Source organism: Centrocercus urophasianus, unplaced genomic scaffold, assembly GCF_019232065.1.
Source record: "Centrocercus urophasianus isolate 14NV4802_14NV808 unplaced genomic scaffold, USGS_Curo_1.0 seq_15, whole genome shotgun sequence".
Lineage (NCBI taxonomy): Eukaryota > Metazoa > Chordata > Aves > Galliformes > Phasianidae > Centrocercus > Centrocercus urophasianus.
The window spans coordinates 46,768,492-46,785,065 of NW_024884697.1; the positions used below are offsets into that span (position 1 = coordinate 46,768,492).

Below are 16,574 nucleotides of genomic sequence, written 5' to 3' on the forward strand. Positions count from 1 at the left end.
TGAGCATGCTGGCAAGAATTGCTGGGGCAGAAGAGATGGATTCTGCAGTTTAAGGCTGTTCTCCTGAGTCTCAACAAAGGAGAGGAAGCACAAGGCCTTACAGCTGTAGCATAATGCATAAGTTGTTCTACATCATGTTTAGTTAATAGGTTTAGATCCTCAAAACTGAGTAATAACAAATAGATTTTTACAGTGTAATTTCACAATCTTGCCTGTCTTTTGAAAATCAGTAAATAAACTGAAAAATTTTACTCCATGATTCCAGGAGAAATCAGGGAATTGGCACATTCCTTCTCAGAATACAAGCATCTCCTTGAAGTGTTTCCGACACAGCTTTTGGACAGTTTTACTTCATAACCAGACTACCAGGTGACAGAAATTTATGAATTCCTCAGTTGTCATTGAAGGCCTGGAAAGAAACCTGCCTGTTAACACTTTGTCTCCCTCCAAAGTCAATACTTCTATGTTCAAAAGGATTGGGTAGGGTATTATTCAGTTGAGCTTACCAAGAACCAGTAAAAATGTCTCAGACAGTACTTGTCAGGGCAGAGAAGAAGAGCAAGAACTTGCATGCAGGGAGAAGGTACAATGGCCAAGCTGAACCATGGCCAGGGCCTGTGAATTCCATGGTCAGATGCCCTGAAAATCTACAGCTTCATCTGATTATAACACAGAGTATAGGAACCTCTCAGTCCCCTCCTTCGTGCATGATGTCCTGAGGTCACTACCAGGCCAGTGGTTTCACAGCTTGATCACCTTCTGTAGAACTGCACGTTTGTGAGCTACACCCACAGCTAACCTGATTTGCTGCAGTCAGTGGATAGTGCTCACCTAGCTTGCGGTGCTGCCTTGTAATTAGGCGGCTAGCGAGTGCACTTGTCATACCACAGCTCTCTCAAACTCCACTGCAGCCATGGGAACTATGTTTTGCAACAGCTCTTACTAAACTCTGTTGGTAGAAGTAAACTTCACCATATCACTGAGTCAGAGTCCAGCTGGAACAGGCAAGCTTCAAAATAAGCCTTCTCTTACAAGTCCCTGCAGACTCCAGGCTCAGGGAAGCACACTGGGATTCTGCACAGTAACAAACAGACTCGGATCATTTTAGCACAGCAGCAGCTGATTTTCAGGTACCTTCCATACAGTGTGGTTTATTTTCCTGTCAAAACATAAGTATTTCACTCTGCATTAAGAATCCACAAAAGGAATAACCCGATCAGCATATACACCCACTAACAAAACAGTAATATTAAATAATAATAAAAGTCACTCTGCATGGCCGCTCCTGATCCCAATCTTGAATCTACAGCACAGCACAGTATGCAGTAGCTAGAAAACACGTTTACACTCTCTAGAAGAACAGCACTATGCACAGCAGTATTTCTTCTGAGAGCTACGAGATCCAGAAGGACCTCTGATACTTTCAGGTGATGAAGAGAGCTCAGGCCTTTACAGCCTTTACTTCCTACAGGTTACACATGCTCTGCAAAATTCCTTCTGAAAAGCACTGAAATTCCTCAGACACTCCATGCTTCTGGAAGGCTGTTTGTTTTACAAACATTTGCCAAAATTCTTCTAACTCCTTCCTTAAAGTGAAAATCACAGAACAAGTTATATTCCCGTGGATCAATTGAGGAAGGTCAGAACCCCTTGCCTCCACAGGAAGGCAAGTACAGTAATTAATCAAAGCAAAGACTCAAACCATCAGCCAATACAATTTCATCAGAATCAGATAACCTCCTACTGCACACACTTTGCATTAAAAACTTGAAGACTGAGTGCTTGGCAATTTTTCATTTTGAAATTCCACCTTTAAAAACGTATGCGTTGCTGACACATACAAAGAGTCCTACATTTGTTCTCGTGTTTTTTTCCCCATGTTTTTCAGTACTACGCTAACCTGCTTAGAGTACATGTTATACCACTGAAATATTCAGTGCTGGCAATTTCTTCAGGAAACTTGAGCATACTATTTCCTGCCTAATCTTCCCAAGAGGGTTTGGAAGTGTTCTTGCTGGATATATTTCTGACACGTGAAATATGTGTAAAAACACTCCCCTTTGCCACATTAATAAAGAAGCTGCAAGAGGAGAACAAAATGACTGGAAGTTTGCTCACCCAACATTAAAGAAGTCTCTATAATTCCTAACAGCTACTGTTTGATAATCTCCAAGCAACAGTCATGCCACAGTGCTACACAGAACTGTTCAAAACTGCACTATCACCAAACACGTGAATGCCATTGACAAGGTTAGAAGTTCAGTAGTTGAAATGACTTTGCACTACACAAAGCAAGATCTAAAGTAGCTTGCCTGCGCTGCAAGTAGTAGAATATTCAACTAGTACTGCTCTGAGAGCTGAATGTGATTAACCAACAGCAAAAAATACAAGATGTTCCAAACTGAAAATTGGATAAGACATTTTGTCCTCTCAGTGGCTTGTGAGATGTCTTTTTTTTTTGACATTACCTGGGTAACTGCTGAATGAGACACGGTTGGTGCTAGTGTATGGATCAACTATATTGAAGTTCCAATGCTTATATATTCTCAGTGTGGCTGCATATGTAAACCAGCTGGAATGGGCAAAATATATGTTCTCATATCCAGGTAAAACCTGGAAAACAAACAGAATGATGAACCATTTCAGGTCCTATTATACCTTGTGTGTTTTGTATTTGAAAGAAACTGGGAGAACAACTTGTTTTAAGTAGCTTAACAAACTGCACTGTTCAAGGAGCAGATTCTTGTGCCTTTTAACTGTGCACTAAACAATGAATTTTTGACACCTTTGGAAATAATTCCTGTTCATGTGTTGTTTTCAAATAATTAGTTGCCATTGTTCAAAATTAAACAATTTAGGTCTTTTTAGGACACCTGTGTCACAAGACATGTTTTCTTTCCCCAGTTTACTCTTGAATACTTGTGTTGATGCATTCAAATCAGCTCTCCGCAAACATATCAGATATTAACTTAGAACATTCTCTTTCTCTGTAAATACCTCTGGGAAATTATGAAGTACAGAACGAAATGCAAGTACATTTATTTTGAAAAGGTAAATGCATATTGATAGTACATCTTAAACAGTTTCCCTGGTTCTAAGATTTACTGCTAGTTCAAACCTCTTGCTGTAGGCAATTTAAGATGTATATTTTTGCTCTGGGTTACAGATCTCCGTACACTGCCCAGGTTATTAATAGTTTTAGCTGAATAAATTAATTGCAGCCACGATGTATCAGAAGTTTACATTCAAAGCATTTTAATCCATCACTACTCTCACTGGAAAGCTATCAAGAACATCACTGCTAACACTAAGTAAACTTCTTTTATGAAAGCTGTTGTGAAAGCAATGCCTCCTATTTTATCATGGTGGCCCGCAGCTTCAGGGACAGATGGTGGTGGTACAGCAGTAGAGGCTGAACCTTCCCCCAGTATTGTTACATTTTGTTGCAGTGCGACAGAGGGCAGCACAGGGGCAGTCTGACAAAATGGCATCTGACATGGAAGTGCGTGTGAAGCAAAGGTGTGTCACTGAATTCCTGCATGTGGAAAAATGGCACTCATTGACATTCATCGCTGATTGCTGAACGGCTATAGAGACCAAACAGTGGATGTAAGCACATCACGGCAGTGGGTGGTGCATTTCAGCACTGGCAACAGTGAAGAGAAAGACAAGATGCATTCCAGATGGCCACACACAGATCTCACACCACAAAATGAAGAGAGTCTCAATCAGCTCATCTGCACAAATCAGCAGATTTCGACCAGGGAACTGGGTACGGAGCTGAATACTGACTTCAGTGTGTTGGAAACAATGGCGGCAATGTTGGAATACCAGAAAGTTTGCACCAGGTGGGTCCCAAAAATGCTCATCCAAGAACAGAAAAAACACCACGCGCAAGTTTGTCAGGACCTATTGAACCAATACGAGGCTGATGGTGACAGCTTCCTAAATCACATCACTACTGGTGATGAGACACAGTGTCACCACTGTGAGCCAGAATCAAAACAGTCCATGGAATGGTGACGTGAATTCCACTTCAAATAACAAGTTCCCGGATGCAGCCCTCAGCAGGTAAAGTGATGTGCACTGCCTTTTGGGATAGAAAAGAGGTGGTCCTTCTGAATTTCCTTGAACTTAAACAAACCATCAACTGAATGCTACACGGCAATGCTGACTAAGCTGAAGGCTCAAACTTACAGAGTCAGGCTAGAGGACAACCTTCCTCTTGCAACACACTACTGCCAGGCTCCATACCAGTTTTAAGACCATGGAGTATATAACCAGTTATGGCTGGACTGTTCTACCAGACCTACCACGTAATCCAGATTTGGTGCCTTCTGACTTCCATCTGTTTGTGCCAAGGAAATATTGACTGCATGGGCTACGCTTTCCTAGCAATGACACTGTCGTAGCAGGTGTCAAACAATGGGTCACCTCTGCTGATTTTTACAAGCATAGCATGCAGGCTTTTGTTCATTGCTGGTGAAAAGGCATAGCTAATGGCGGTGACTATGTTGAAAAATAATATTTCACAGCTGAGAATTTGCTCTATCATATAGTGTTACTGTGCTCTTCTTATCTGTTGTAGTTTCCATGGAAATAAATAGGAGGCATTACTTTCAGAGCAACCTATACAATTTCAAGACTGTATTTACCAACCAGCACTGTCTCCCTCCCTGCTTAATATCGCCAAGGTATTTGTAGACATTCATGGTATCCCTTTTTGGACTTTGCTTGGCTATATAAAACAAGTTACTCTTCCAGTTTCTTCCCATCGGTAGCTCCCCACTCCCAGTAATCATACTAACTTTTTACTATCAGTCTCTGGAGTTTTGAGTTCATTTGTTTTTATTGTTTCCCTCTCCCTGAACACCAATGAGCAAAACTGAACCCAAAACGCCATGCAAGTACATACCATAACTTCATAAAAGCAATTTAATTGACAAGGGTGTCTATTCACACACAACGTAAACAGTGAAAACTACAGAATCACAGACTCATAACACTGTGAATCAACATAATCACTAGAAATGAAACTCAGTGCTCACCTTGATGAGAGCAGAGCAGTGACCCATATCCCACTGGTATTTCCCATGGCCTCCAGCTTCGACACTGCACTGTCCGCTTCGTGCAGAATACTCAAATAATGCAGGAATGAGATCCAACAGGTCTCCAACTGCGTTCAGAAACTGGACATCAAAGACACTCAGTGGCTGAAGAAAGAAGAGACCATAATGAATGCTTTCAGATAGAAAAGCATCAACACAATCTCACCTGTTAAGCATTTTTTTCTTTCTCAAAGGAATCTCTTATACTTTCTATAAAATACTTTCCCTCAAGGCCCACAAGCTAAGGTCTGGAATGAAGCACTCAAGTATCTTTAAGGGTTTAGCCCTTCTAGTGGAAATACCAATTCTAGCATTTCCAAGGAAAAAAAAGAGAAAGTAGCAGTAATTTAGAAAACCTCTGTGTATCTTTGTGAACAGCATATTAATTAGTCTGCTGTTACTCCAGCATAAGACTTTTTTTTAATGTATTTATTAAAAGGCTATGAAAAGCTTTTTATTAGCACACACTTGGTTGAGCTCTGGGATTTTTATAAAGACTGCGATTAAAAACAACAGAAAAAAACAAATGAAGGAAGTGAAATACATTAACAGTGCTAATAAAGCATGGAACTAGCTGAAAAGAGGAAGTCAGTCAAAAGGCACTCCAATATTAGGCTTTCAAAAAACCCTAATAGCTAGAAACAGCCATGGTTAACTATACATGGTTAACTATACACACCTCACTGAGCAACGTGTTCTTCACAGTCCTCTTACATTGCCTATTCAAAAATAAAATCTTAAGTCTGATCTCAGCCTCCAAAGACCATTTTCTAACTCTTTCCTATTCTCTCTTGCTGTCTTTAGTTAAGGCAAGGCCTAAGGAAAAGAACATAACACAAATCAGCATAGGGCTATGACTACTAACTGTAGAATCATATAGCAAGGAAGCATTTTGCTTGCAATATAAATCACTACTACTAAACCATGAAGATCAACTCTACAAACCCCAGCAAATAAGAGGAAAGGGCAACAAAAACAACCAACCAAAAAAAAAAGTTAATGCCAAATTCAGAGAATACTTACTTTGTATCCAGAAGGCTGAATTCTGTGTTATCCATCTACTGCTTTGGCAGAGCAAATAATCAACAGGAAAACCAAAAATAATGTAAACCCTAATGTATATAGCCTAATGTATATAACCTTCCCACATGCTTACCAAGAGTACAATAGAAATAAGCTATTCTCACCAATAAAATCATGTACTCCTAACAGCAGCTACAGTGTGTGAGAAAAAAATCCAAAGCAAAATTGAAAGGATGTTACCTTTCTCAGGCTCATCATACTATTACTATAAGGTCATAAACAGGGAGCAGCAGAGGTCATGACTGATAAAAATCAAGAGATGTACCTTCAGATAGTTTTAAGCAACTCAGTAGTATGAATCATTTACAGACAAGTCCCAACAACTGCTATTTCATTGAAATCCACACAGATTTGCCACAGTTCAGCACATTTTCCCCCATCCAGCTGTACTCAAAGTACTGCAAGTTAAACATGCTGTGAGGAGAAGCTGTTTTCTCACATCCAATTTACAACCATTACTATAAGAGAAAAGTCAGGCAGCAAACTGATGAGCTGACATTATCACCAGGAGGCAGGAACAGGATTGCATGTAAGAGTGCTCCACCAGCCTTCAGACTTTTGAATTGTTCTTTTCCTCCTCCTGCTACCCTCTCCATATTCTCTCTTATAAAACCTGCCTTGCTTGTGACATCTACTGACACTGCAACAACATCACTTGTAATTGCTTGGATATTTAAATATATATATACATATATCCACATTTATGTGCTATCTCATGGCCATTTCAAATCAGAAATTCATTAAGTACTGGGAAACCCATTCAAACTAGAACAAAGGTGCTACAGAAGGAAGCTATCAGCACTATGATCATAGAGAAGTGGCCAGGAAGGTAGGAGGAAAGATCCCTTTGAATAAAGCAGCAAAGAATATGTAAATTCATTGTGTTCTACTGAGTGAGATTGCCATCTCCCAAATTCAGACAAAACTGAGAAGTAGAAGAGGAAAACTAGGTCATTAAGTACCCATTGGAGTTCTGTTTTCGTTTCCCTTTTGAAGTGCAAGCAAGCTTCATTCCCACTTATCTCAAAGAACTCATGCCATAGCTTTGCAAGGAAAAAAATGGTTTTGTGTTCTAGGCTGATGCTAGCCAGGTGAATTAGAGAAGTCTGACATGCTCAGTGCAAGAGCTTCTCATGAAAACAATGCATTCAAACAGGATACTCAGGCATCTGTGATGCATGCCAGTTGTGGGAATTTCAGGAGCAGACTGATGCAACTCTCACCAGGCTGAAAGCCCGAGTTGGGGAATAACTAGACCTGATTTTCCAAGCCATGTGGAGAAGTCTTCTCACTAAGATGCTAATCCAAACCCAGCAGCAAGAATTAGATAAGCATACTTCATAACAAGTGCAAAATATAGGGCATACTGTAACCTCTTCTCATCACCTTCTCCCATCTCTCATAGCACTGTCAGGAAAACTCCTCATATGCATCCTGAATAAGAGTGAATGAATGTGCTAAATTGATAAGCAGTGAGATGATATAGCCATGACAAGAGAAAAAGTTCTTTACCTAAAATATATTGGACGTATTCTCGGTTACCATCCCGAAAAGTGAAAAAAAGTCAAACTGATTTTTTCTTTCCCATTGTAAAGTTACTACCAACTGTAAGGAGGCAAACTTAGAAAAGGTAGCAGACAAGAGAACAAGCCTTAAGTGTTTGTCTGCAAGAAACAATAAAATAGACTAGATATTCTGTAACAATTGCCTTTCAATGACCTCTCCATGCATGAGCATTCTCCATAATAAGTGAGCAAGTACAAATAGAGAGCTGTTGCGGAGTCACTGCAGTATTTAAAACTTACACCTCCTTATTCAAGAATAATTTCCCTGTGTAGACAAGCCCAAGATTAATCACAGCGTTGGTAGAGCATTAGGCAGATGAAAAGGCTGAATGTTCTTTGAGTGCCCCTCCTTCAGAAACTGTCCTGACAAAAGGGTTGGGTTTGTTTACTGAATAGAAAATGTTGTCAAACCAGATGGAATAATTTCACACTTTAACATGAAAATGTATTCAGATTTTGACACAATTCTCAATGATACTGGTGAACATCAAGTTCAAGATACAGAAGTTTCCAATGAGCATTGCTCTCATGCATGTTTGAATGAAGTGCTGCCTAGAATAGCCCTGCAGGATACAAGAGAAAACTCAAAAATTAAACAGTCCACTACAAAACTTTCTGTATGCTCCGTACAGAAAGAAATAAAAACTATGTATCAGCACTACTACTAAGCAGCTCACTGTCCAAACCAATTTTCTCTCTGCAGTAAGGTTTGGTCATCGGGGACAGATACAATGGTGCTTCACTTGGATACTGTAAAAATATTGAATGTGGGGAGAAGGGGCAGGGAGTGGAATGTTCTAGAGTGTTATTTATCTGTACTTATAAAATCCAGCTCCCATTTTTGCACAGCTGTCCAAACTGCACTCAGGAGGTGGAGACCGATGTTAACGTATTGGCTCTGGCAAACAGAGGAAACTGTTGTCTGAAGTGACACACAGAAAATTTTTGCTTTGGGAAAGAGAAGAAAGATATGCATCCCAACTTAGGTGATACTGCCTAAAGCCAAAATTGTGAGAGCAGCAAGAAGGACTGGAAATAATTCCCACCATCTGCTCCCAGCGTATCTGGGAAAATAAATATAAATATGCACACACTTATATATGAGCACATACACACGTAGATACGTGTGTGCCTACACACACAACATACAGCTCAAGAATAAAGGACAGCCATTTCAGACTGAGCCACATGTTTGAATTACACTTGAATGCACCATTTTACATAGGTAGTGATGAGATGTGCCCTGTCTGAAAGAGGATCAGAATGATTTGGTTACTTCACAGGTCAGTGCTTTTAATACCAACTACACAGACAAAAACAATCAATAAAAATATGCTGCAAGGTAGGATGTGCCTGTTTTAAGGAATTAGCTCAGACACAAACTAGCAGTTTTCTCACCCAGCTAAATCTAAAGCACTCCAAAGCAGCAAAAAAAAAAAAAGATTAAAAAAAAAAAAAAGATAAGATTTGCAGGGCTCTGCAGCTACAGTGTTGTAAAAAGGAATTATAGTTCTAGAAAGTCATGGCTTCTCAATATGTTCCCTATAATTCAGACACACCAGGATGGATATTTTCATTATTGTCAAGAATCTTTTCTTTTAGTTTGAACTGGTTCCTACTCAAGAAAGCCACAAAGCAAGGACCATGCAAAGAAGAAATGACATGGATTTTACTAAAATCCAATTGCTGATGATTCCTTACTGTTATCTTCCCTAAATTCTCATTATGAATGAACCAAGGCAAAAGGTCAACTGTAATTACTCAGGTCCTCCTCTCACACTCAGGAACCTATTAGACATACTAGACTTAAGAAGACATTTGTAATTACTACAGCTCTACTGAATTTAAAGGAGCTCTGGTACTGCATACAAGTTTATGACCCGGAACACAATTCTAACCAATCATGAAAAAATAATATTAATTAAAGAAAACCTCCCGTTTGGCCTGCCACAACACTGACCATACAGTTTGAAACAAGAGCTGTGGAAAACAGAAAACCATCTAGCAATGTAAAACATCCCTTAAAATCTAGCAACTTTGAGGCTTGAAAATTAAAATGAAAGTTTTTAACATGCTCCCTATTTACTGCTTGATGCTGATGCAGCTACTCTTCATACCAAGAGGGTCATTTGCTCAGTAACAATTGCTCAGCAAACATCTTAGAGAAGTGTCTATCTTTCCAACATTCACACTTGAGTACAAAAGCCACTCCCAACCTAATCAGCACGTGAGAGGACAGAGTTCTAAGTGCAAAGGTCTGTGGTGACACAACAGGAGAGCTCAGTAACAATCTGTAGTGAGCAGTGACTGAAGCTTTTGCAGAATCACATGCAGAATGAATGCTTTTCACTAGTTTTCATGTACATTTTTTCTTTTATAATATCAGATTCCCTTTTCACGTCTTCATCTTCTGACATCCCAACCCCAACTACTAAAAAAGAAATGCAATAATCTTACTGTTTGTTTGTGTAGTTTAGCCCACTCGAGGGCTCCCATGTACAGACCATCCAACTGTGCAATAATATAGCCAGCATGCCTCCAAAAGGGGTCATCCTTATTATTTCTGATTTGTTGTCTTGTCCACTGATCTTGTTTCCTGCAGAGGAACAAACAGGTTGGGGTTTTCTTGCTTTTGCTTTAGAGTATAACTGATATTGCAGGGAAGGGACAAATGCAGGCCTGTATTACAATCCAGATATCAAAACTTTCCTAGTGTTTTGAGCCAAATCGTATTTTGGAAATTCAGAGGTTGAATCCTTTGGGTGCAAGTATTCAGATCCATGCAATGTACCCAACAGTTCTTAGCATACCCTGCTTCAGAGCTAAAGGAAGAGATGGATTCTATCTCTGTGTGGGACTCACCTATGTCAGATCTAGCATAGTCTCATAATCAGTACAGAGAAGCAAGCATTTGACACCTAAGGTGAACAATTCCCTTTCAGATGCCTACTTGAGGATAAAATATGTGGACCTTTGAAGTCCTCTCATTTCTCTCCCTTGGGAATAAGTGCAATGAAGGCTTACTGGTGGCAGTGTTTAAACACTGCTTAAGAACCACCATAATCCTCCTCATGATGAAAAGGTGGGAGGCCAAATGCAATCATTCCCTGTGCTAAACCCAACCAAGAAGTCACTACCCAAATAACCTAGGTTTACAGCATGACACAACAGAAGCTGAACAGACCCGAGGACAACAGCAGTCAGCACTATGCACATTTTCCAAAGTTCCCTCTTTCACTGTGCACAAAGGGCCACAGAAAAACCTGAGTTATCAGAATAAGCGAGGACCAGAGCATGACTTCTGGGCCTCTCTCTATCCATCTATCTGGTGTATAGCCAAAAAAAAAGGGACTAAATCTGGCAAGGAAGTAAACTCTTCCAGCAGTATATGGCTGACAAAATCACCCAAGTTTAGTTGTCTGTAAGTAAGAAGGTGCAAGAACTATGTCAGAGGAAATGGGAATATGATAATCAGTGCATCCTGGGGGATACAACTGCTATTCTGAGTTACACAGGCAAAAAAACTTGGATATGGTACCTACTTCATCTTTCTGTCAGAGAGGATACAATTATAGGAAGGGAGTGGTAAAACTTTTTTTTCTGTTCTATTTACATACACCAAAAACAACAAATGCACTTACTTGATGTAAGTGCAACAACAACAGAATTATTCAGATATGTAACCCCTTGCATCAGAAAAAAAAAAAACAAAAAAGAAAACACAACAAGGTGAAACATAATTAATCTGCAAGAGTGAGTCAACTTTCACAGAAGTATTCATAATGGAAGAAAACAAGTCTAAGGAGATGCTAATCACAGTTGAGCCTTCTAGTACCTAGCGTGGCTTTTCTTCAACTTTTGGTTTCCAAGCAGTGTAGCTGCATTATTATTTGAGCATAATTACTTTTGATTTATACCGCTGAAGAGAGAAGGGAATTAGGACTTTCCTGATTAGAGGACAATTTACTTCAGTGGTAGAATATAAAAAATATCTAATCTCACAGTGGAATGAAAGAACGCACAATGCTAGAAAGACTAAGGTACCAGAAGACCACACTATTCAGTGAAGCATTCAAAATACCAGCTTTTGGGAAAGCATTTTGACTAGACTTTGGAATCAGTTGGCATTAACTACAGCTTTAAATATTTCCTTGAAAGAATTAGAAAAGGGCATACTCCCTTCTTCATTTCTGTTGAGAATTTTTTATTGCCCCCACACACGAATGCCACACAGTCAGAAGTAAGCATGTATTTTCTTTAGCTTTTAAGAAAGAATTTGAAAAAACTCAAACATTCACTCATACTCCAACCCTAAATCTTGATTATTGTTTTTTACGGTAACTAAATACATACGCCATGAAATTCTGAACTCCACTTCGAACCGTGGGATTTTTAATTAATTGTGGATACATGTTTGCAGCATGGTCATACATATGCCTGAAAGAAAAAAAAAAAACAAAAACCAGAGTTACTCTTTTTCACCTTCCTTCCCTCTTCCACACTACCCCACTTATTACCAAATAAGCACCACAGTCCACAAAGTCAGCTTTTTTGAATTACAGAAATGACTTCATACACTGAATCCATGTTAAATGGCAAAGATAACACAAAGGGATTGTTGAAATTTGAATCAAAATAAAAGACTTTGCTAATGCTTGCTCAAACAGCCCTATAATGGAAAAAAAAACAAAAAGCAAAAATGAGAAGCAAACATTCGGATTTAGGAAATGTTTGTAGACCAGAACCATCTTGGAGGTTCTGGCACATTAACATAAAGCACAACAGAAATGGTTCATCAGAGAGCTTTTCTATTTGGAATCAAAAGAGCCAGAGAGATCAGTAGGATATTATTTGCCGATTGAATTGAAAGAATTTCAGCCGATACCTAGCAGAGTTTTCACTTACCGTTAACCACGTTCTACCACGTAACAAGCTAAGTATCTCTATTTTAAGGTGCAAGTTGATCCTGAGCATTCCCAAATAGCAGACTCATGCCTGATCTAAACAAATTCATGTTTATGGAAAACACAATTACTGTAGTGTGCTTGTTTTTGTTTTTGTTTGGTTTGGCTTTTTTTGGGGGGGGCGGAGGGGAGAAAAGGGGTTAATTTTGGGGTTTTTTTGTTGTTTTTAAATTAAGTTCAGTTAGCTTTCTCATCCCTATTAACTAGCAGGAACAAAAGGTGCTTTTTTATGCTTGTTACTGTTTAGTTATTGAAGTGAAGCACTTTACACTTCCAGAGAAAATTAACTGCCAAAAAGAATTCAGGAGCCCATGAGTTAAAAGTCACACTTCCAGTTTAGGTCAAGTGTAGTTGCTCAGTTCATGCATCTGATCCTTTGAATCTTCTCATTCCTTTAATTTTGCTCCCATTGACATTTCTTCATGTTGTGCAAACTGAACTAACGCTTGCTCAGCCACTGAGAAGAAAAAAAAAAAGTGTAGGTAGGAATATTTAGTTCTAAGTAGAAGTCAACAGGAAATTATTTTGCTGAAGTCTGGAGTTGGTGGAACTACATCAGTCATCACTAGAATGATGAACTTAGCTCCTACTAAGTTCCAAGACAAAACAGAACTAAGAAGCAGGCATTAGCCTCAAGGAAAGCAAATGCCGGCACAACAATATTCTCTGTACAAAACTCTGAAGGGCAACTCCCTCTGGAAGCTGTGCAGACAGGTACTCTTTTTCTCCAATTTCTCTCAGAGCATAATTAGAGGCCATAATTAGAGAATGCAGCCAGAGATGACTGAATGGTTTGTTGATAATTAGAGATATGATCTACTGACCTTCTTTTTGTCCCTTGCCCCATTCTCAACTGTTTTTGACTGCATGACCCTGTTATGTCACTTCTGGTACCCTTCTGATCACTCAATCTAATTGTTCTGCACACATTCAGGTAAAACACTAACCCAGCAAAAAAATGTAAATTGCTTTTCTAGCTTTTATGTAGACAGAAGTGGTATGAGAAGAAAACTTGAGGAGACTGAGTGTACCCTCAGTAAGTTTGCAGAAGACAACCAAGTTGGAAGGAAGTGTCAATCTGCCTGAGGGTAGGAAGGCCCTAGAGAGGGACCTGGAAGGCTGGATCTCTGGGCTGAGTCAATGGGATGAAGTTCAACATGACCAAGTGCCGGGTGCTGCACTTTGGTCACAACAACCCCATGCAGCACTACGGACTTGGGGCTGAGTGGCTGAAAAGCTGCACCAAGGAAGAGTACGTGGGGCTGTTAGCTGACAGCTGGGTGACCATGAGGCAATAGTTTGCCCAGGTAAAAAGAAGGCCAAAGGCATCCTGGCTTGTATCAGAAATAGTGCAGCCAGCTGGAGCAGGGAGGTGAGCCTCTGCAGTAGGCTCTTTCGAGGCCACACCTCAAGTGCTGTGTTCACTTTTTGGGCCCCTCACTATAAGAAAGACACTGAAGCCCTGGAGCACGTCCAGAGAAGGCAACAAAGCTGTGAAGGGTCAGGAGCACACACCTGATGGGGAGCAGCTGACGGAACTAGGACTGTTCTGTCTGGAGGAGACTCAGGGGAGACTTTATTGTTCTCTACAACAACCTGAAGGGAGGTTGTGATGAGTTGAAGGTTGGTTTTTTCATGCAGGTAACAGGTGATGCCCTCAGGTTGCCCCAGGGGAGGTTCCTAATATCCGACCACATAGGCTGGATATTAGGAAAAATTTCTTTGAAAGATTGGTGATGCACTGAAACAGGCTGCCCACGACCATCCGTGGAGGCTTCCCAGAAAAGGTTGTATGTGGCATTAAATGACGTGTTTTAGTAGGCATGGTGGTGATGAGTTGACAGTTGGACTAGATGATTTTAGTGGTCTTTCCAACCTTAATGGTTCTATGATTCTGTCTTAGTAAATGAATCAATATGAAAGAGCTGGGTGAGTGTCTGGGTAGGCGCAAGTGAGAGGGGTTGGATATGTGGAAGGAGGAGCTACAATCAAAGAAGGAAGTACTCAGCAGCCTTATACCATCACACTTCTTATGGAACTCCAGCTGTAGCATCAATTTTAGTTCTAGAGTTATCTGTTCTCCTCCCAGACTACACGCCTTAATTCCTACCCATTTATTGAAGTGGACAAGAAAGTTGAAGAGCCAGATTAATATTTTGCATCCCTGCAGTCCCAGCAAATTTGGCAAATAAAAATCCCAAGCAATTTTAGTATGGAAATCATAGCATAACATATGCCATACAAGTCTGATCCCTGATGGCACTGAAAAAGGGAAAGCAGGAGACAATCCATCTAGCAGATAGTCTTTCAGGGACAAGAACCAGATTAAGAGGATAGAAACAACAAGGATGCTGCTCTGACCACTGCCTGGGCCAGGATAGATGACCAGGCTCCTAGACTCAACTATGAGCCATAAATGTCCTTCATTTGGAGTTCTCAAAATTTATGCAACACAAGGCAGATTTTACAGCAGTGGTATCGTTAGGCTGTGATGACAGATACAGAGTGGGTTTGTTCAGAACCAGAGGAGTGAAACCAGCTTCTTTAATGGGCCTCCTTCTTGCATATACTAAGAGGCCAGATGATTCCTGGGATTTTTTATTAACGCACAAAGTTTTTGAGACTCTTTTCCCCTTAGATGCCCTGTGTTATCATTTGGGGGGGTTTTTTGCATCTTTTATTCCCTTCTAACAAAGCTTCTATATGCAAGGCCTGCAAGTTTTGTAAGAGAATTACCTTCTGAAGTAAATTGGATCATTACAATAACGTAAGGCTTTGCAGCTGTATCTAAGTCAAAAACAAGGCAATTACAAAGTTGAGACAAGAATTCAAAGTCCAAAAACAGCAAAGCAGAGCTATGCTTCTTCAAATTAGAGAGGAAGATGACAGGACTCAGGTCAGCTGAGGTTATATCAGAAAAGAGTACAATTAATGTTGCTTCAAATTTAATACCAGCTCTTAGGCAGCTGGTATGTCTCAGTCAAAACTGAGTAATAGCATGCGCTGAATGTCACTGATCTGGATGTGCTCTGCCATTGCTTGAGTAAAGTATGCCTCAGTAACACCTCTCTTGTAATGGGGGAAGGGAATTCATATCCAAGAAAGCCACAGCAAAAAATTTCAGCTGGACAATAGGACTGGATCTTACAGAGAGACCTGAGACTAGGGATAAAAACAAACGTATGGCTCTCCACATATAAGAATTAGATGTATCCTGCCCCTGACTATTTTCAAAAGGGACAGTCGCTATTTGAATCAGGTGCCTATTCTAGAAAGATGAATCATGTCCACTGGTAGATGGGTCTAGCTTTGCTGTTGTTTTTATACCACAGACCTACAAAACAAGAGCTGAGTTGAATTCCTCCCCAGTAATTTGAGATCATACAGTCCCATGTCTTTTTTTTTGTCTTTTTTTTTTTTTTTTCTTTTTAAATCCATTTTTATTACATTCTCCTTGGGTTCCTAAAAAACGTATGCTTGAGAGAAATTTTGTCACTCTTAGGCATACATAAGGCCTAGCTGAGTCTAGCAACCTTCCTTCACATCTTAAGTGTAATGAAAGAACTGGGATAGCTGAGAATTCCTGAAGCTCTCCAAATGCAGCCACTGTCAAACTGGAGCTGACAGCTTCTGCAGGAACCTGTACTTCAACCTGGATTAGGCCTGCAATGTATCCTTCCTATTAATACAACACAATGAGATCAGAGTGCTTCCTGGTAGGACTTATGGGTTCCCACAAAGACGCACCTTGGGTCATTTCTGCTTTGTGGAGTCGTTACCATAAATGGATGTGTGACAGATGAGACCTTGGAGTTAGCTGCCCAGACTAAGGAAACAATATACGACAGGACACC

General features: G+C 40.1%; 1 protein-coding gene across 2 annotated transcripts in view; it reads right to left on the reverse strand.

Annotated features, from left to right (window-relative positions):
• The window catches only part of PLBD1 (phospholipase B domain containing 1), a 36,217-nt gene that overhangs the window by 8,510 nt on the left and 11,133 nt on the right, over nt 1-16,574 (reverse strand). For both annotated transcript variants that reach the window (XM_042815632.1, XM_042815633.1), the window contains 4 exons: nt 12,110-12,193; nt 10,214-10,352; nt 5,049-5,213; nt 2,469-2,613 (listed from right to left, as the gene is read on the reverse strand). In XM_042815632.1, the coding sequence (XP_042671566.1) occupies nt 2,469-2,613; nt 5,049-5,213; nt 10,214-10,352; nt 12,110-12,193 (533 nt within the window). The remainder of the gene's footprint in view (nt 1-2,468; nt 2,614-5,048; nt 5,214-10,213; nt 10,353-12,109; nt 12,194-16,574) is intronic.